At 45.0% G+C, this 21,538-nt stretch overlaps 1 protein-coding gene across 3 annotated transcripts in view; it reads right to left on the reverse strand.

The window, feature by feature from the left end:
- The window catches only part of LOC109319725 (spermatogenesis-associated protein 7 homolog), a 93,821-nt gene that overhangs the window by 52,144 nt on the left and 20,139 nt on the right, over positions 1-21,538 (reverse strand). For 2 of the 3 annotated variants that reach the window (XM_019549470.1, XM_019549468.1), the window contains exons 1-2: positions 15,094-15,415; positions 3,192-3,266 (exon numbers count right to left, since the gene is read on the reverse strand). In XM_019549470.1, the coding sequence (XP_019405015.1) occupies positions 3,192-3,252 (61 nt within the window). In that variant the 5' untranslated portion in view covers positions 3,253-3,266; positions 15,094-15,415. Of the gene's footprint in view, positions 1-3,191; positions 3,267-15,093; positions 15,416-21,538 lie in introns of those variants that run through there. The other variant, XM_019549469.1, reaches the window with a different exon arrangement.

Genomic DNA, 21,538 nt, shown 5'->3' on the forward strand with positions numbered 1-21,538 from the left:
CCCCTCAGCCTTCTCTTGTGGAGGCTGAACAGGTTCAGGTCCCGTAGCCTCTCCTCATAGGGCTTGCCCTGTTGTCCCCTGATCATATGAGTGGCAGCTACCCTCTAAAACAGATACTGCAGCTACCCTCTTTCCTGAGGCACGGACTAAAAGAGAGGAAGCCGCCAAACAGGTATCATTGCTGCTTTACAAAATGCTATAATTGTTCTAAGTTTTCACTAGCTCAGTTTAATCCAACATAAATGTTTTTCGTATAACAGGGTAACAGCTCACAAATAACATCATAAACATAATCTTCAAGACCATGAAATGCCTCACAAACCTCTCTGTGACCAAAAAAGGGAGAACTAAGTGTCACAGGGCACCTCAGTGCTCTGCACCTATAAAGAGGTACAGGTGCTGGTTACCGGGACAACCGCAGTTGGTCAGCAGACTGGTAGGGGGCAGGGCCTGACCTATATATATAATCCAGGCTGAGGCCAGGGGGGCAGTTCTCTGCTAGCAGCCAAGGGAGAAGTATCTCAGCTGGAGCAAGTAGAGAAGAGAAGCCTGATGGCCTGAGCAGCTTCTGTTTGAGCATACTGGGTGGAGAATGCGCTGGTAGGGATTTGAATGATGGTTAGCCAGATGGCTTAGAGTTTATGTTATAGCCCAGGGGCTTGAGTTTTCTGTTTGTAGTTTTATGAGACCAGAGGACTAGGTGAGGCTATTAGGGGTTGGAGGAGGCCTCATAGGGGCTCCACAGTAGTGTGGGGACCCCGGTGCCAGAAAGGGCACAACATTCAGGGGTGCATTGACCCCAGCCCTGAGAAGGGGTGCAGAGGATTGGGGGCCAGGTAAGGCCCAGGCCGCCTGAGCCTCACAGGAAATTTAAGACCCGAGGCGGGGATTTGGGGGCCAGGCATGGCTACGGCCACCTGAGCCCCAACTGCGAGAAGTCCAAGAGTGGGCAGTGCGTGACAAGCCAGGGAGCACCAGTGAGGGCGCAAGGCTGCGTGACAAGCCAGGGAGCACCAGTGAGGGCGCAAGGCTGCGTGACAAGCCAGGGAGCGCCAGTGAGGGCGCAGGCTGCGTGACAAGCCAGGGAGGGCGCAGAAAGGAAATTGACCAAACAACGTCTGGGACATCTGTGAGGCTTGGGGCGTGGTACGGGGTGGTTGGAGCCACGCATAGCCCATAAGGCTGGGGTGCACCAAGTCAGACAATACAGAACAGGGGCAAGGATAAACCAGAGCACCATGTCCAAGGGGACAAAAAGGCAGCCTTCCTTATAAAATACCTAACATCAGAGACATGGCGTGCGAGAACAAGGGTGCTTTATCTTGAACTTGGCACAGTAGGGGACGTTAGGAGAAATCACGGCCGCTCCTAGTGTCACGGCGTGGGGTTCTAAGTCCCATCAGAAAACATTTTCACATGGTTTCTTTAACATGAGACTGAGGCCATTTCTGATTATGGTAGGATAGATGTGACTATGTGCCAGATGCAATCCATACACTTTGGAGGCTGATCCCTGCTCAGAAGAGCAAATATGAAATGTATGCAGGATGGGAAGAGCCATCATTAAGCAGCTAGCATACTGAGACCACTAGTTACTGTGTTGGCCAATCCTGTCTCATTGTCTCTTATGGGCCCCCATTTGTTTGGCCATATTAACTTGCTGTCGCTTATCTTATATTTAGATTTTAAATTCTTCATGGCAGGTAACTTCATTCTATTCCGTGTTTGCTCAGTGTACGGCACAATGGAGCCCAAGTCCATGACTACAGTACTAAGTGCTAACTACAATACAAATAATAAATAATAACGATCCACCAGCAGAGTATTCAGAATGATGACTGGCACACACAAGTTACAGCCTTTTACCTTAGCGGGGCTGATTTTATGGAGTAATTATTTCAAGTTGCTTTGCTAGTTAGCGATTATTCTTCGGGGTGTTTAGCCACAGTCCTGAAGAGAGAGTACTGGTGAGCCCTTGCCCTCTGTGTGTGACTATCTTTGCTTGCTTAGCATTAGGGAAATGTGAGGGAGGATAGTTTTAATTGAACATGTTGTATCAGTAAAAGCCTTTGCATGGATGCCATTACACAGGTTCAAACTTGTCTCAAACTAATATGGCTTATTCCAATTCCAGACCAAACTATGCTATAGTATAGTATAGTATAGTATAGTTAAATCATTTTTAACCCCATATACATGTAGGTGGAAGAGAGATGTTTTGCTAGTTTCATTACAGCAGTGCAGTTAAAATAGCAGATCTTTCTAATGGAAAGAAATTCTAAAACTACCCAAGTTTTAGTTGTCTTTGAATGCTCCTTTTTGGATGGACACTTCTACCCAGAGCAGCCAGTCCCAAGGTACTTCCAAAACAAGGAATTAAAATGTTACTAGATTAATCGAGGGAGCAGTAATGGAACATGAAGCCCTTTGCCTCTGATTTCATAAACATTAGGGCTGGAAGGGACCTCAGAAGATCATTGAGTCCAGCTCCCTGCCCCAGGAGCAGGAAGTCAGCTGGGGTCAAAGGATCCCAGCAAGATAAATGTCCAAATGTTTCTTAAAACATTCCAGAGCAGATGCTTGCACCACCTCTGGAGGGAGTCTATTCCAGGCCTTGGGCACTTCGACAGTAAATAAGTTTTTCCTTATGTTCAGCCTAAAATGGTCTTGGAGCATTTTATGACCGTTATGACAGTAAAGTGCAGCTGGCTTGTGAACAGGAGATGAGATTAAACTAAGGAGACTTATTAGTCTGTAAGTAAGGACTGTTCCTCTGCTGAACTGGGGAAAGGGTATGGGGTAGGGAAAATATCCGCTTTTAACAACAAAGCGGATATCATAAAAAATGCATTTAATATATGTCTCATTAATATTTAGGTTGTTGGCTCAATGGCAGAATGTGACATTCATTTATGTTTTTACAGACGGACTTTTCCTACCATCTCTGACTTTCCCTGTGCAAGATGAAGTTTCTCTTCTACCTGGGAGAAATTTTACAATCTTTGAATTCTCCTTTGCCTGAAGAAGGGTGTGTGGGCCCAAAAGCTTGCAAATAATGTTTTTTGCAATTATTTAGTTGGTCTAACAAAAGATATCACTTCTGTCCCCAGATTTTTGTCTGCCTTTGGCTTTAGACCAATATGGCTACAACCAGTATCTCTGACATTTTCATTTTTCTTTTCAATACTTACGACTACTTTTGATGCACATGTGTCCTCTGAAAGGGCCCATCATGGAATACTTAGGGACCATGGCTAGCTGTGATCCTTGAAAAGAAGGAAATTATAATGAATAGCTGTTTATAAATCAGGAAATATTAAGAAAAATTAAAAGCATCAAAGTATTTCAGAGCCAGGAGATGCTCTGGGAGGAACACTCCCTTGTAATCAGTAATTCAAATAATGCTGATATGAGCATTAAGGGACTTGGACTCCTGAAAGCACTCCCAGCTCAGACATTTTGTGTCTGTTTTCCTTATAAAACAGTTCAGTAATCTTTACTCTCTTGTACAGGGGTATAGAAAGGCTTAATTATTTAATATTATAATGTCTTTCAGAACCCAAATGGAAAACAATTATAATGGAAAATCATTTATTATATTAAGAAGCTTCCTGCCTTGCAAAGACTCCATAAGATTCCAGCTATTAAGCTCTAGAGAACCAAGAAAGCTAGATTCAGCACTGGAATGATCCCAAACACATGGTATACAACTAAAAGCAACCTGCAGTAACTTATGTTCCTTCTCCATCCTCTTTGTGTCACTCCCACAAAGGGGTTCAGGAACAATATCTGGTTTAAGAACCACTGGACATCATGACTCTTATAGGTATCCTGCTGTCCCACAAGTGGCAAAGAACCAGGAAGGAAAAGATAGAGTTGGGCACATCCTTGCATGAAGGGAAGAATCTGATCTTTCCTTAAGATAAGGAGAAATTTCCAAAGGCATAAAGGGGAGTTATATGCCCACCTCCTATGGACTTTAAATATGGAGTGTCTTTGAAGTGCCTCTTACTTATTCCCTGCTATGATACCATTACTGTTTGGCATGAAAATTTTGATTGTCACTATTGAAAGAAATTTCTGCTATAGCAGCATCTGTATGAGAATTGCCTGTGTGGAACAGAAATGTATAATACTAACATTTATATAATGTGACATACTATATTTTTATGCAAGAAGTACTTGGAAGTACAACGAAGCATAAAAACCATCATGATGCTCATGTAATATGATTCATGTTGAGGGTGAAGTGTAAACAATATAATAATGTATGTGTATATATGAAATTAAAAAAAATATGGCACAGACACCTAAAGCAAAACACTGAAATTAGCTCTTCACCACTGTAATACAGAGGTAACTATAAGCATAGAACTGAAAGGAGTATCTGAATTCTGCTGATGTCATGAAGGAGTATTATAATGTTTCACCTATTGTGACAGTTGAAATATTTCAAAAAAGGCATGAGGTAACTTTTTGAAGGAGCAAAATGATTTATAAGCCTAAATCTCATTTGTCAGAAATGACTTAGGTGCATAGAAGCCCACATCTCACAGAAAATCAGTCAGCTTTACTCTCTTAAGTGTACAATAGTTGGATTTTCCAAATCATGCAGGTACCTAACTCTCTGACACCTGAATTAATGGTGCCTAAATAACATAAAAATCTGACCTTAAGTCTCTTGAAAATGAGATGCAACAGCTTGAGACATGTACAGTAAAATTTTCAAAAGTATGCCAGTACCATTTTCAAAAGAAACCTGATTTACCTGGGAAAGTTATGCCATTGAAATTTATTTTAATTGGCTTTTAAACTGGTACAAACAACACCGTGGATAATCTTATTTCACTATAAGAGAGCTTAATCTAAACTATACTCAGCCATCCTAAGACTGAAGTAAATATAGTCATACAGTCATTTGCACCAGCTTAACTATCACTCTTTAAATGTATACCTTAGGTATATTTATTATGTGACCACTTGGGGATCTAAGGCTTATTGTGCTTAGGCTTCAAGTGCTTGGCAACATACTGCTGACATATCAATATGTTGAACCAGTTTAACTTAAGTCATTTAGTAAGAATTGATATTTGAAATTTTTTTTTTTTTTGAGCTGCAATGAGATCCTTTCCCTGGCAGGGGTAAGTTACCAGCATCCCAGAGTGGAGGGAATACCATCACTGATGGCAAAATTAACAAAACTCTTCTTTGACTTGAAGGCATAATTTTAGCTTACGGCTTCTAGGGACCTCCAAGACTTCCCTTTAACATTTAACAGAGGACTTTGCCTGATTTCCGAGGGTGGTGCTCAGGGCATTCTGAAATTCAGGCCCCTTCTGGTGTAACATATTTGAACACTAAGGGCCCCACTACACATGCAGGTAAAGGTGCAATGGGATCTAATGCATGATCCATGCAAGTGTGCCTCCTGCTGTACCACACATACGTGGCAGGAAGCACAACTGAGGGATCATGCATTTGATCTCATTGCACTTTTTATGGCCAGTGCTGGGGAAGCCTAGGATCATGATCCTGGGTGCCACCTGAACTGGCTCCCATGGCTGCAAGCCCCACAGCTAATGGGACTCAGTTGGGCTTGCAGTAACCCTGCAGTGAACCCCACAGCTGACATTGCTAAGGGGCTCACAGCACTGACGGTGAGTAAAATACTGTCCCCACCTAGCCTTGTGATGTGCAGGGCTTGCAGCAGCAGGAGCATTCTTCCTACTGCCCCCACAGCAAAAGATACTGCCACCACTGCAAGCCTTATGAGCTGCAGAGCTTGCAGTGGGTGGTACACCACTTTGGCCAGGAGCCCCTCAGTTGATGGGTGGGCTTCTAGTCACAGGGGAGTACCTTGCCAAATGGTCAATTAATGGCGATTAAAACAAGCAATGAAGTTCTTCCACATTTTTTGTGGAAGAACTTCATAGCTTACTGCTTGTTATATCATGCCATTAATTGGCTGAATGTGTAGCTGGGTCACAACTTAAGGCGTGATTACCTGGTTTTTAAGGCTAGGGACAGAAAGTATACGTAAACCAGTATAAGTGATTGGAAAGCAGTTCAAATCTGTAACACAACAGAAGTTCAGTGCCCATAAACCACTTTCAAAATGGCCAAAACCAATTTAAGATAAAACTGGATGGATATCAGACTTAATTGATTTAGGTTAAATCGGTTTATTGAAATTGTGTCCCAGATTCCCTTCAGATCCGAGTTAACTCACAGTCCCCCAACATCCCAGGATGCTTTGCACTTCCCCAGCAAACCCCTCCTTACAGAGTGGGCGGGCTAGCCTTGGCCCAAGCTTCTTGCTCCAGCTAAGCAAGAAGGCATGTTCTAGTAGCCCCCAGCTGCTGGCTTTGGCCACTGCAGGCATGTAGCTGCATTTCCAGAATCAAAAGTGAGTGACTGTTCACTTGCTTATCAGTTAAATCTACACAGCTTAGATTAACCTGTCAGGATTGATCTGATTCAGCTTCAGGCTTTTTTGACTGTCTGTACTTAGCTTAAGTGTAATGTGTAGAAGAGGCCTAACAAACGGAAGTATTCAAATCACTCATCACCTTTAAAAAAATCTTGGTCAGTCCTCATAAGCATAAAGGGATGCAGTAAAAAGACGACACCAATTTCCAGTGCTCCTGAATAATGGAGGCTGTGAAGGTTATGAGTAATACTCTGTAGGTGCATCTACACACAATATTTACTACAGAGTAGACTAATTAGTGGCATGGTAAAGGTTGCATGTCTACATGTGTATCCCTATTAGGTTGGAGTAAACATTAGAGCTGTGCAAAGCTTCACTTGCTGATTGGATTCAGTGGAGATTTGGTGGCCGAACCTCCTAATCTGAATTGAATCAGAAGACCCTTTAATTTCTTTGAATCGAATCGGAACCCTCCAAATCGATTTGAAGATTCAATGATTCGGACATAGACACAGCTTTAAATGTTTTTTCTACATACCTCACGGTACCAGGGTGGCTTGTGAATGCTGAGATGGTAGGGTGGATGGAGCGTCCCACAGGAGCACAGGGGAGGTCCCCAGTGCGCTCGGTGGTGGACCCGGAAATGGACCAGAAGCACTTCCTGGTCTCCTGCAGAGGACCTTCTCTCTGTCCCCCAGCTTGGTAACTGGTGCCTCCTGGGTCTGGGGGGGCACCCAGGGTCCACCTGTGGCCGATCACCGAGCTGGGGGGACGGGTCCCCTGTGTGCTCGGCAGTGGACCTGGAAGTGGACCCAGAAAGTTTTCTGGTCCACTTCCAGGTCTGCCACCCAGCATGCGGGGGGAGGCCCCCACAGTCCTGTGGGATGCTCCATCTGCCTCACCACTGCAACATTCATGTGCCACACCTGGTACCTTGAGGTATGTAGAAAAAACATTTAAAGCTGTGTCTATGGCTGAATCGCTGATTTTTCCAAATCAGCATCAAATCTTCAGATTTGGATTCAGCCAAATTGAATCAGGACAGTGATCTGAATCAATGAATAGAATCACTGTCCCCTATTCCGGCTGAATCCAAATCCAAATCGAACACAGCCCATTCCACACACCCCTAGTCAACACTAATTCTGCAGCAGAATAATAGTTACAAATACAAGTACTATCCTTCTGTGGAGCGTTCTACTCTGCAGCACTGCATGCGCAGATCGATGGGGCATGAGGGTACTTTAGTGCGGGGGCTGCCTGTCGGTTAGCCCCACACTGGAGTATCCTCACACCCAGCAGCCCCTTCACAGCACATTGAACCAGGAGGGAACAGCCCCAGACAGGCAGGCTGACCCCTGGGGCCCCCTGCCAGCAGGGGCAGCTGCATCCTGGTTCAATATGCTGTGGTCACAGGTACACACTCAGAGCACCCAGGAGCAATAATCTCCAGAACAATATGCCCCAGAGTTATTGCATGTGTAGATATGCCCTATTTGGACCAAATCTTGCTATCTCCTCTGAGTTCTAACATAAGCTAAACTCTCACTGAAACTAAAGTGAGTTAAGCCTGACTAGATGCTTTCGGATTCTGTGGGGAGAACTTGATAATTGTCTTTAAATATAAAGTGGATTGTTGCAGAGGATGCCGATCAACTCTTCTCTCTGCCCAGAGGAGAGAGGACAAGAAGCAACAAGCTTAAATTGTAACAAGGAAAATTTAGATGGGATATTAGGAAGAATTTTGTAACTAAATATGTGGTTAAATACTGGAACAGATTTCTTAGGGAGATGATGGAATCTATGTCATTAGACATTTTTAAAAGCAAATTGGACAAACATTTGTCTATAACCATTTAGATAGGGATAACTGTGCCTTAAGCAGAGGAGTGGACTAAAGGACCTCCTAAAGTCCCTTCCAGCCTTTTGTTTTATGTAATCCCATCTAATTAATGCCCTTTAATTAAGAAATAAAGGTATTTCTTTAGTTTAGAAGAACTTGCTATATAACCATAGCAGGATGTGTACAAAAGGAAGTTCTCTCAGTTCCAAGATGACAGACCATAGTATTTAAAGAAAATTAAAAATAATTATTTTTCAATCACTTTTGTTAATTGTTACATTTGAAGGCATTCCGATCATTAGATTATCCTTTAGTACACTGTATTAACATGTAAAGAAGATTTTTCTCTGTTCCATCATTTAACATGTACCCTGCACTGCATGTTTACAGAATTTAAAATATTATTATTAATCATATTCATCATCTTTTTATTCCTTCTGGGGAAGCATCAGTAAATTATCTCTGGGGAAATCAGAGTTTTCAGAATTCTATCATTTTTGTGAAAGAGCTGTAGATGAAAGGACAGAGTTAAGGTCATTATATGTAAGGAAGACTATTATTTGCATGCAAATTTGTTAGAACAGGAGGCGTTATGATTATTTATTTTGGTCTCATTTTATCTTGAAGTACTTGTGTGGTGATTACTTAACCAAGACTTGAACCTGAAAAAGAAAAAAGAAAAAAAAAATGGCAAATTGTCCTGAATGAAAAAAAACTAAGTAAAGATGTCCAACGGTGTCACAGTTTGACCCAAGAAATTTAACTAATTTAAAGACAGGCATTTACAAGTGTACATGCAATGCATACTATAAAATCTGTGCAAGTACTGTGACTGTATACACAGCCTTCATATTTGCAAATAGTGTGGTATCTTATTTGTCATTTGCACATGTAATTATAACAATTGGTCATGCAAATATGCTTTTGTTGTTGTTGCTGTTGTTACTATTTGAAAAACAGTAACTTCTAGAGTCCTCGCTTAAACCATTTCCCTATAGACCCTACTCTAGATAAACACAAAGTTGGAGACTGTCTATATCCCAAAGAACTCACAATCTAAATAGATAACCCAGATAAAAGGGTTGGCGAAGAAAATGTTAGAATCATTACATGGCTTAGTAGAGTTGGGGGACAATACAGAACCCCATGCATAGTGGCTACATAGGTATACAGTTGTTGCATATTGATGCAGTTGAATCATACAATTAATCACGAATCCCATGTTAGCCTGGGCTCGAAAAACTGGGAAACTTCCAGGCAATGCTATGGTAAGGAGAGGCAGGACCCCACATGTGGTAACTGCATTAGTACAGTTGTAGGATTTGAAGGCATTCTTAGGCAATGACTTCAGCATGCACTGTATAATTCTCATTTTAGCAACAAAGTTGTAATCCCCATAATTACTCCATATCTCCATAATAGTTAGTATCCACATTTTAGCCATGAAGAAATGACCCAGAAAGCGATTAAGTAATTTATTTCTGGTCTCACAGAAAATTGGTGGCAGAGAAATAAACCTAGCTTTCCTGAGTTCATGATCTTAACTCCATACATTCTGCATACATATCTAAATCTTGAAGCTATAATATATTAGGACATTAGGTTTGCTTTCTCCCTAGAAAGAGTGGTTTCATTCACAATCAGCACTTATAAACAGTAGCTTGAAGCTCGGACCATAAGGTTTTGCTATATGTCATTAGAGTGGTATAGAAGTAAGAGAGGGAAAAATGTTTCCAGGAAACATTTTTATGTTCAATTTCAGCTCCTGTAAATTTCTTGCTTCCCAAGTGAAGGAAAGGATCCAATGCAATAGCAGTCTTGGACTCTCCAGATATGCTCAAGTTCATTTAAAAAATGTTCAGTTGATCACCTGCTTCCATACATTCTTCCACAAACAACACCTTGACACCCAGTGACTACCAAGTCACTGAAACAATTGAAATTGCATGACACAGAAATCAGCACAACTGCATTTCTTGATTCAACAGTGTTCTTAAACACATGCTTCGTAGGCACAGGAAGAGATTGAAAATTATTCTAATACCATTTCTAAAATAATTTAATGGCTGGAGTCACCAGAAGGCACTGCTATACTAAGGGACAGCTACATTTCAGAGTACATACAGTGTCGAGATACTTGAGACAGATTTAGTACCAGAAGCAGTCTAGCCATGGCAGCAATTTATCCTGCTTCTCAGGAACTGGGCTTTGCTGGATTTACCTAAATGCCTTTTGTGACAATCTCTGCATAAAGACTAGTGCATGTGGACAAACAAATTACATTAAAAATAAGTCCCTGGCATTGATTTCCCAGGAAACTAACCTATATTACTAGAGCAGGGGTTTTCAACCTTTTTTAACTAGTGTATCCTTTCTGGTGGTGGCAGCCGGACACATGGGGGGTAGTGGGTAGCGCTGCCCCTGCCTGCTGCCCCCACGCCACTCTTCCATGGCTGGTCACACGTAAGGCTCTGTAGGCTGCTGATGGGCCTGCAGAGCTGCACGTATGACCAGCCATGGGAAAGCAGCGTGTGGTGGTGGCACAAGGTGGTGGGCAGTTACAGTAATGGCTGCTGCATGCAAGCCCCCTACATCCAGCCGGCTGGGCAGCACCTGTGCAGCCTGCAGAGGGGTGCCACTGCCTTCACCCCCCTTCCTCAGGCTACCTTTGCCCCCTGCAGCTCTGCTTCTGGGAGGCAGCAGCACAGGGTGGTGGGTTGCAGCAGCAGCTGCTGTGTGCGAACCCCCCTTCCCCATGTCTGTTCGCAGAGTGGGGCCTCCTTGCCATTGGTTGCTGGCCAAGGGTGGCAGTCAATCAGGAAAGTGAACTGGGGTGTGAGGTGGGGAGGCACCACGGTGTGCCATGTGGGGCCAGCGGTGCCCAGAGCACCCCTCCCCTGGGTAAGAGGCAATGTGTAGGAACATGCCAGAAGAAACTGGGGTGTGCTCTGTCCCTGCCTGCCTTACATGTACCCACAAAGACCTTTCCAAGTACCCACAGAGGTACGCATACTCCTAGTTAACAACCCCGGTACTAGAGGAATGACCATTATGATTTCCAAATCCAGTAGGGTGTCATTTTTATTTAATGGTGTTTCTTGCCTGCGTCATTTATGTTCACTTTCTTTAAATTTTCTGCAGTTTTATATCACCTGCACAGACCTATTACACCTAGGGAAAAACCTTCCAGCAGCTGTTTGCTTCTACGGCCACTTTTTTACAGTCTAATTGAAAAGTTCAATAAATAAATGTGTAGCAAATTTACACTTGATTAGTTACTGTGCAGTTATGCATGTGTAGACACAACTACATGTAGCTCTGCTACTAGGGGACTGGCCTGAGGCTAGCCTCAGGGCCCCAAGCTGGGAGCCTCTCCTGCCCTAGGGCTGGGCTACCTCTATGGCAGACCCTCCCTCAGGCCTTTAAAAGCCTGCTGGCACTGAGAGCCCTAGGGCACACCAACAGGGAGCTTGAGGCCACTTCAGACCCTTGTGTCTCCCTAGGCAGGCTGCAGGGCAGCTGTCCTAGCCTGCCTGCACCCCAGCGCGGCTGCCAGAGCCCCGCCATCCAGGCCTGTAGGCTGCTGCAGGCTCCAGGTAGGCCTGCCAGCCCACAGAGGCAGGCAGCAACAGGATGCTGGAACCAGTTTCACCTGCCTGCAGCCCACCCTCAGCATGGACGTGCTTTGGGGCACTACCTCTGCCCCATATTGGCACTTCGCTGGTGCTCTGGGGCACACTGGACCCCTGTGCCAAGTATTGCAGGCAGCTGTCCAGGTCCAGTGGCACAGGGATAGCTGTGCAGGGGCCCAGACACCCCAAATCAATGATGGCATCCTTGTCCACGGCCATGAACACACCCATGCCAACACCCAGGACTCCAACTGGTCCACAGAGGAGACTGGTGACCTCTTGGCACTGTGGGGCAAGGCAAAGATACAGCACCAGTTCAAGTGGGCTGGCACTCCAACACCCATGTCTGTGAGGGGCTGTCAGCCTGGATTTGGGGAGTGCGGGCAGGACTGGTTGTTGCGGCAGTGCCATGTAAAGATCAAGGACTTGCGGGCACAGTGGGTTTCCATTGGTTGGAGAATGCCCAGAAGTCCATACCCTTTATGCAGGAAATGACAGACATACCTGTGTTCCAGAACCCAGGCTGCAGCCATGCTGTCTATAGCAGCACAGGTGCCTTGCCCAAGCACCTGCCCTGGCCTGCCAGCTCTGGTGACATGTCACCAAGGGAGGACCCCTCAGGTGTCCAGCAGCTCCCCAGCTGCACCCTGCAACAGCAACTTAGGAAGTCCAGGCCAAAGCCTGCCGCAGAAGCGCCGCAGCCCCAAACAGCTATGTCACTGCCACACCCCGCCAGCAGAGGACACTGCCCAGAGCTGCACACTGTCACCAACAGCTGCGACTATGTGGAGCTGGCAGCCATGCGATCCCTGGCCTTAAAAGAGGACCCTCCTCACCCCTACCCCTGCCCTCCTCCTTCCCCCCTCTGTACTTCCCTGGCCTTGGCTTTCCCCCCCACACAGCATGCAAGGAGGTGGGAGACAGTGCCAAACTTTACTGAGCAACCCATGCCCCTGTACCTACACGGGCATAAGCCTCTCATGCTGAGGAATGTGTCAATGCCAGCAGCAATTTCCTTTTCAGCAGCAGAGAGCAGGGATATGTAGTGTAGCCATCCAGGCAGCAGCAGAGGTTGCAGGGCAGCCTGGGCTCGCCCCCCATGCTGTCATAGCTCAGGGTCCTGTACCAGGTACACCTAAGGCACTACGGCCAGCAGCAGCAGCAAGGCATAGCGGGTCAGGCATCCCTTGGTCCATGCAAACAGGTCCTTGTACATGGCCCAGGGCATGTGCAGCAAGGGCATGCTTGGGGTGCAGCAGCAGCGTGGGGGGGGCTAGCCCCGGGGCACCTCCCTGGAGAGGCCCCTTGTGGGCAGGGTGGGATGCAGGCAGTTTCTCATTCCAGTTGTCCAGGAGCCCTATGCCCCCTGAGCCCAGGCGCTGTAGGCTGGGTGGCAGTGCAGCAGAGCAGTTGGCATTCAGGAGGTAGGGAGAGCAGGGTCTAAAGCCATAGCAGCAGGTGCTGCCAGGAGCCTCGCTTGTCCCATTGTGGGAGAGGCAGACTGCCTGTGGCCAGCAGCCTGCCGGTCCAAGAGGAACAAGTGGGGAAGTGGGGCTTGGCCAGTGGCTGCCTGAGCCCAGGCCTGCCAGGCCAACTTACCATGGTCCCTAGCCACCTGTGCATGCCTGACTCCCCAGTCTGGGGCTGGGCAGCACACGGCCCTGGGTACAGAGCACCTTATCTCAGAAATGTTGCAAACTCTGACAAACATCTTCTGTCTTATGGCTTTTCAGGGGCTGCTGCTACACGTGGGGGAGAGGCCTCCCTTGGCAGCTGTGATGAGGCCTCAGGGCCACCAGCACCTACAGCCAGGGCCTTGTGGATGGGCCAGTTCCACCAAAGGAGGACCCTGAACAGGACCCTCCTCCTGGACCACTTGGTCATGGCATTGGAGGACCAGCTGGGGGACACTCAGGCCTGGCAGGTGGAGGATGTAGTTGGGAGAAGGTACGGGACCAAGTGGACAAGAAGTTCTGGGCAGCTCCTGGCCCTGAAGTATGAGCAGGTGGAGGCACTGAAGAAACAACACCATCCTGGCCCAGATAGTGCAGGCCACTGATGGTGACTGCTGGGTGCTGGACACTGTTCTGACACTGGTGGACACCTTCATGCCACCCGCTGCCCAGCCCCTGACCCTAACCTTGCCTGCTCCCTGGCAGCCACCCACTGCATAACAATAGTAATAATGAGCAGATATAACAAGACACAGATAATGGCATGCACAGAAAGGATGAGGCAGAATCTCCCTTAATCTTTAGAATTAAATACAATATTAAGACAATCTAAAAGAATGAACCAAAAGCAGAAGGCTGTGGTAGTTACTGCTGTGAGAAGGGACTGTTCTATAAGAACAAAAGGCCTGATTCTGCAAATTGGGAGAAATGCCAGCAGTTTCCATAGATTTCAGTGAGCATTTAGAGTATTTGTCCCTAGCAGGAACTGGCCTGCAGTGTGGAAGAGCTAATGCAAAAAAAAAAAATTAAAAAAAAGTCTTTATAAAGGTTCTGCCATCAGCCTTGCCTTTGGTCATATTAGTCATTAGTGACAGACGGTTATGCTGCCTTCTACCATGTATGCCTACTTGTAATGTAATCCTTACTGAATTAGTAAAGCATACCATAGTGTGGCTACAAATTAGCCACATAAGGTTCCTAATGCTGAGAATGTGGGGTGTTCAGTGTAACTTTGAAAGGAAAGTAGGTTTGAGCAGATGTGTGTTCTTAATCTTTCTCAGAGATTTTCTATTCGTTGCACAAGTGTGGATGCAGGGTGGTGGATCTTATTTCTCAGGAGAAAGAGAGCTATATCATTTCAGACAACTATTACCATTATTGGGACCTACCTAAATTGTGGTGGAAGTTCATAGCACAGTAGCACCTTTACTATCACTCTTTTCACCACATGCCCCACCCCCCAATTCTGAATGGCTGAGAGGCAATTAATGCCATGGTTTTTGCCTCTCAGGCACTCAGTGGCACAGCGAAAACAGCAAGATTAAAGGCGCACAAACTTCTGCCATGATTTAGATAGGTTCCTAGATTCAGGGGATTGCAGTGTCTCCCCACCAACTCCTTTTCAGACCATGTGCTGTGAGCAGGAACCTGGGTCTTTAGAAAAAAAGTGCTCAAATCAGTAAGAATTCCCTCCTCCCTTCCCCTCTGTGTTCAGTGACACATTCACTCTCCCACTTGCTACTGATGTTGTCCCCACTGTTACCAGGGGAGGCAGGAGCCCTAGATCTACTCCTGCCTCACTTCAGCCAGACTGGAAAAAGGTCTCCATCCTAAAATGGAAAGATTTTTTTCAGGCATTTGGAATTTTATTTTAACCATATCTCCCTCTGTCTGGGTCATACCAATACCCAGCTGGTTGCATTTCATGGTACTTAATGACTAGGTCTCTTAAATGGCACTGTTCACCAGCTTGGACTCAATTCATCCCTACTTTAAACAACAGTCAGAGTTCAACAAGCATCTCCCAAGACAGTCTCTCAGAAATTGGGAACTGGAGCATAGCCAAGCTCTCTGACTAGCACAATCCCTTGTTTAACAGTGTACTAGTCAGTTGTTGAGCAAAAGTAGATTTTCTTTCACTGGGTGGTCTCCCTTATACCTGTAGCTACAAAGAAAAGGTGAAAAAGCAGGACTGGAGAGATGAATAAAGGACAGAATACAAGAGTTATTTATTCTTTTTGATACCAAGGAGTGTTATGCCTAGAAACCGTCCCTGCGAACTCAGAAAAACAAGAACAAAAGACAAATACAACATGGTGCACATGAAAATAAGGGCAAATTTACCTTTACAGGACAGGCTCTTGTTCTTGGTTCCTTTACATTAACAAGACCTGAAAAAGTAGCAGCTGGCAAGTTTAGCTTGCAGTGTACTGAGAAAAGCATCTTTCTTTTTAAAAGATCTAATCAGTTCCATCTTTTCTGGCATTTTTCATCAGTACTTTGTGTAAGGCACTATCAGTTAGAGTTTATAGTAAGGGCTGTACTGAGTAGGAGAGGTTTGAAGGCTTTTTGACTGAGCCTAATTAGAGGGGTGGGAATGCCTCTTAGGTATAAAAGCTAAAATGCCAGCAACCACTGGGAGCTAGTTAAAAAGGCAGGAAATCAGGAGTTTCTGAGTGAATCTGGTTTGGTTATGAGTATGTATTTTGGGTAGCAGTGGTTTTTCTTTTTTAATCCTCCTGCAAGGTCTTTTTCTAAGGATGGCAACTATAGTATCCCTGCAAGAGCTTCCAAGCAAGACAGAGAGATGAGGATGACAGGACATGTAAAATGTAGGATGTACGCTATCTTTGAATAAGAACCTACTGACAACTCTACACATCTGAAGTATTGCCTGATGATACATCCAAATGAGAATCCTCATATACTTATCAAGAACGATGATTCCATGAGCAGATCTTTCGAAGATGCAGGGGAACTTCATGGGCGTGTCCAGAAGAGTGTGCACGTGCAGTATGTGGCACCACAGACCTGTCTGCAGTGCCACATGTGCAGGCATTCTCTGCACTGCTGATCTGCAGTGCAGGGAGGTTTTCTGATACTGGGAGATGCCAGTGTAAAAAAAACCCACACTAGAAAAAAGCAGGGCAGCACACATGGCAGTATCATGCACCACCTGGAACTAGCTGCCAGCCAGGCTCTGTGCTGCCAGATCACCACCTCTGCAGCCCTGGGAGGCCACTGGGACCCCAGGTAAGGCTGCTGGGGACAGCTCAGGTGATGGCCCCAGCCTCTCCTACCCAGGTCAGGGCAACTTGCCACATACCAGAGCACAAGTGTAGGAGCGTTCCCTGTGGACAAGTAGCCCAACGGTGTACTTGTGCTATTTGTCCCTGGGAAAACGTGTGCACACTCATCTGGACATGCCCTGTAAGGGCTAACTCTTGCAACTGAGGCAATTAGTTTAGATGGTTGACTAGATTTGAGAGCTAAGATGGTAGGAATGATGTGGAATTATATTAAGACAAAAGTATCAGTACGATTGGAACGTCCATCCCTAGCAAAGAAAAGAATTGGTGGGACAGGACTACAGACCTGTGTAAATGTACAGGAACCTCAAGCAGGTCATTAAGCATAAGCAGAAGATCAATAAGGAATGTAAAATGAGACTGTAAGACGCCTCAGTAAGGAGGAATATCTTTCTCTGGTCAAAAAAATGCTGAAACAAAAAAAGAAGGGCCAAGCGCTTTGTTGACTTTGACTTTGGAAACAGCTTTTTTGGTTATATAAATAAAAAGAAACTCAAAATGGAAGAAGCGGATGGGGGGTGGGGAATCAAGTTTAACCTAGATAGCCCCAAGAACTGAACTAATACTTTATCTCACTCTTCAATGAGAATGAATAGGTAACTGAAAATATTGGTTGTGCACTATATAGAAATGAAAATACAAATTTACCTATCATCATACCTGAGATGGAAGCAAAATTTAGACTACTTATCGTCACAAAATCTGCGTGTCTGGATAATTTCCTTCACTGAATACTGAAGGAATTGCTACATGAAACAGAAGTTATTTTAGCACAGACCTTCCTTGAATCTGTTACCGACCTGTTACCTTAACTTCAACAGCAGTAAGATCCTAAAACAGATGGTGAAGGAAAAATACTGAAAGATATGGAAGGAAAAAGAAAATAGAACAAAACATAATACGTATTTATCAGAAATTATTGTGTTGAATGAATTTAATAGTGTTCTATGATCAGATAACAGGCTTCTTGATACCATGTCTCTTGGGAAATTATTGATCCAACTGAAGGGGATGGGGATCAATGCTACAATTATGAAATGGATGAGGAGTTGGAAGACTACTAGATGTTATGTTGAAAGCAGCACTATCTGACTGGGGCTAGAAATATATATATTGTTCTCTTCACAAATGTAACTTCTTCTTGTTATAATTATTATTTTCCTCTGAGGCATTGGGAAGTTTTTGTCTGAGGTCCAATGATGATCCTCCCTGGCTAAAGCATCCTTGTAACAAGATGTTCTGCCCCATTATGGGGGAACAGTCAGCCTTGTTAAGAAAGCCTAGCTGTGGAGCTTTTACACAAGAAGTGTCCCACGGGGAGCTTTAAATGCTCTCAGAGAAGTGAGCAGGAGCTTACTGCAAGAAGGGGCTAGGCTGCTGTGCTGGGGCTAGAATAAAAGGAGCTGTGTAAGAGTCTAGGACAGGGCAGAGGGATTTTATTGTGTTTGTTTATATATTTAAAAGGCTGAATTTTGCTTTAGGCTTGCTAAGGAGCTCCTCGTGGAACAGATACCCCTGAAAAGACAGCAAGCTAAGCAACCCACTTACAGTCTTACTCTTCCACTTAGTCATGCTAATCACAAAATTTGGGGACAGGAAGAATATTTTCCTATAGTTTAGACTCATTATTTCCTTACATCATTTTCAAGCATCTAAAATGGTAATAAAAGCTCCACAATTACATTGGCCTTTTCTGTCCCAATTAAGTAGCTGAGATTCACTTAAGTAGTGATTAGTATTTATTTCTGCCCTCTATGAAAGAATAAAGTTCTAACAGACCTTTTCCTGTAGTACATGGCCTGTGGTTCAGCCAAAACATGTGATCTCTTAGGTATTATCTAACAGGGAGACATTGGTACACACTAGGGTATCAGTATATCCTCCATATGATGGCAGGACAGGTGAGCTGATTCCAGCAAGAGCAACCAAACTGCCTCTCAAACACGTAGTCATGATGTGGAAGCCCGGTAGGCTTTGGCAGGAAGCACAGTCAAGCACCTATTTCCATAAAGACAAAGACACTTTTCTTTCTTTTTAAGGCAAAGCAATTTGCAGATAAAACTCTTCAGACTGTGGTCATTAACAAAGAATACAGCCATCTCCTGGGCAAGTAAAAGCAAGGGGTAAGCAGGTCTATATACACTTGAAGCTGGGAACCCACTGTCTACATGTTATGAAGTTGGGTATTATTAGACTTCTCAGTGTTAACATCAGTATTTGACTGTTATCTGAGAGTTTTCTCATGATATTCATGCAATGTTTCAGTGGATACATCTACACAAGATGTTTACTGTGGAGTTGCCTAATTAGCTCTACAGTAAAATCTCAGCATCTACACATGCATCCCTATTAGGTCGCAGAAAACTAATTAACTCTGTCATAGGTTAGCACTTGTAAACACAAGTACTAACTATCCTACGGCTGTGACACATGTGTAGACGCTAACAGGGCTAACACGAGGGTGCTTCAGTGCACAGCTGCCTGCTGACTAGCCCTGCACTGGAGCACCCTTGTACTCCAGTCAGCTCCTCTGCAGCATGTTGAGCTGGATCAGAGCAGCCCCAGGTTGGCAGGCTGACTCCCCAGATCCCCTGCCAGCCAGGGCTGCATCAACCTGGCTCAACATGCTATAGTCCTGGGCACACATGTAAACACGGCGTTCAGGGGCAACAAACTCCAGCATGACATGAGCCAGAATTAACTGAATCCATTCATATCATGTGTACACGTGCCTAGTGACTCTTGGTTAGTAGCTTATTTATTCCTGAATGGCTGCACTTTTTTTTATCTGTGACAAGATGTGATGTATTACACTATAAACAAATGCTCTATAAGACTATTAAACTGAAAAATCTAAACAAATAGATCTATTCTTATGATTCTATTTATTAATAATTATTCTAGGATTCCTATGTTTCCAAGTTTAAACCCTTAGGATCATAAATCACAGTTGATATGTCAAATACTAGGTCAAACGTGACTGTCTTGAACATAACATCCTCTCCAGATGCTACAATTTGCATTTGAAACCTGCTGGTTTACAATAACTAATAATATGTTTTAACAGCTGACAAAGGTAATATGGGCTACATACAGACATTCGTTTCTCCAAGGAGAATTGCTGACCTACCAAAAGAAACAAGTGTTCACACTTTTTCTCCCACAGCAAAAATGGCTGCTCCAGGAGAAAAATAAACCCAGAACAACGAGGGTTAAATTGCTCCAGAGAGTTTCTCCTGAGAGAGCGAATGTGAGCTCATCTAAATGTGCTACTAGAATGCAGCAATAAACTTCAGTGCATATCATGCTGGAGTTTATTGTTCCCAGGCACACCATTTGAACACAGGCCCAGGACTGCAGCATGTTGAGCTGGATCGGAGCAGCCCCGGTTGGCAGCAGGCCCGAGGGCTAAGCTTGCCAGCCTGGGGCATGAGGGTGCTCTAGTGTGGGGTTAGCCAGTAGACAATCCCTGTACTGAAGTACCCTCATGTCCCAGCCAGCAGTATCAGCATCTGCATATGTGGTGCTGCAGAGTAAAAAAACTCCACAGCAGGGTAGTACTTGTATTTATAAGCACTACCCTACTGTGGAGTTACTTAGTTTCCTGCAACCTAATAAAGCCACACATGTAGACACAAGATGTTTACTGCAGAGCTGATTTAGATGTGCCCTGTCTGTACACGTTTCCTTCAGAAAGAAGCCACAGTATAGTCCTCCAAGATACCAGGGTGCCAGGTGTTACTTAAAAGGAAATTGCAAGAGTGATCTAGCTCAGGGAAAGCTAACTGTTAAGGACTAGTTACCTTCTAGCTGAGTTGTAGCCAAAAGTAAGCAGTACTAGGCACAAGGGACAGACAGCAAGGCTGCTCAGGGGCTAAGAGCTACAAACAGCAACTAAGCAACTGCAAAGTCAGGCAGGAAGGTCCTTAGTGTCAGAATGAACACACCTGTGATGGCTACTACATCACCTGACCAGAAGGGGGCAGGACAGACATTGACCAGGAGTTCACCAGGGAATTGGGTGATGCCGCATAATCGCAGTGCATGGTTGTCATGGGAGACTTTAACTACCCAGACATCTCGTGGGAAGAATGCTCAGTCAAATCCGAGCGGTTGCAAAGCTCTCTCTCATGTGTGGACAACCTCTATCTGACACAGGAAGTCTACAGACCAACAAGAGATAAAGAGCTGCTCGACCTCATACTGGCAATCGGGGATGACCTAATTAGCAACCTAACAATCGAAGGGAAGCTGGGCGACCGTGATCATGAACTGATTGCCTTCACCATCTGCCGTAAAGCTGGCAAGTCAGTCAGTAATACAGAAGTCCTCAACTTCAGGAAACCTGACTTTGACAAGCAAAGGAGGCTTGTCAGAGAGGCCCTAAAAGGCCACAACCCAATGGTGATGGGAGCTCAGAACGAGTGGTTGCTCCTCAAGGGAGCAATCCTGGATGTGCCAGCAAAGACCACCCTGTCTCGAAGGAAAGGCAACAAAAGGGCACAGCAGCCACCTTGGCTCTCCAGGGAACTGGCAGATCTCCTGCGTCTTAAAAAGAAGATCTACAAAGGATGGAGGACTGGAACTGCCACCAAGGAGGAATACTCTGCTCTGGGCCAGACTTGCAGAGAGCAAATCAGGAAAGCCAAAGCTGCGATGGAACTCCAGCTAGCTACAAATATCAAGGAAAATAAAAAGTCGTTTTTTAGGTATTTCATAGATTTCACAGACATTAGGGCTGGAAGGGACCTCGGGAGATCATTGAGTCCAGCCCCCTCCCCAAAGGGCAGGAAGTCAGCTGGGGTCATCGGATCCCAGCAAGATAAACATCCAATTTACTCCTGAAGGTGTTCAATGTAGGTGCTTGAACC

The sequence above is a fragment of the Crocodylus porosus genome, unplaced genomic scaffold (genome assembly GCF_001723895.1).
Source record: "Crocodylus porosus isolate Cpor-Errol unplaced genomic scaffold, CroPor_comp1, whole genome shotgun sequence".
Lineage (NCBI taxonomy): Eukaryota > Metazoa > Chordata > Crocodylia > Crocodylidae > Crocodylus > Crocodylus porosus.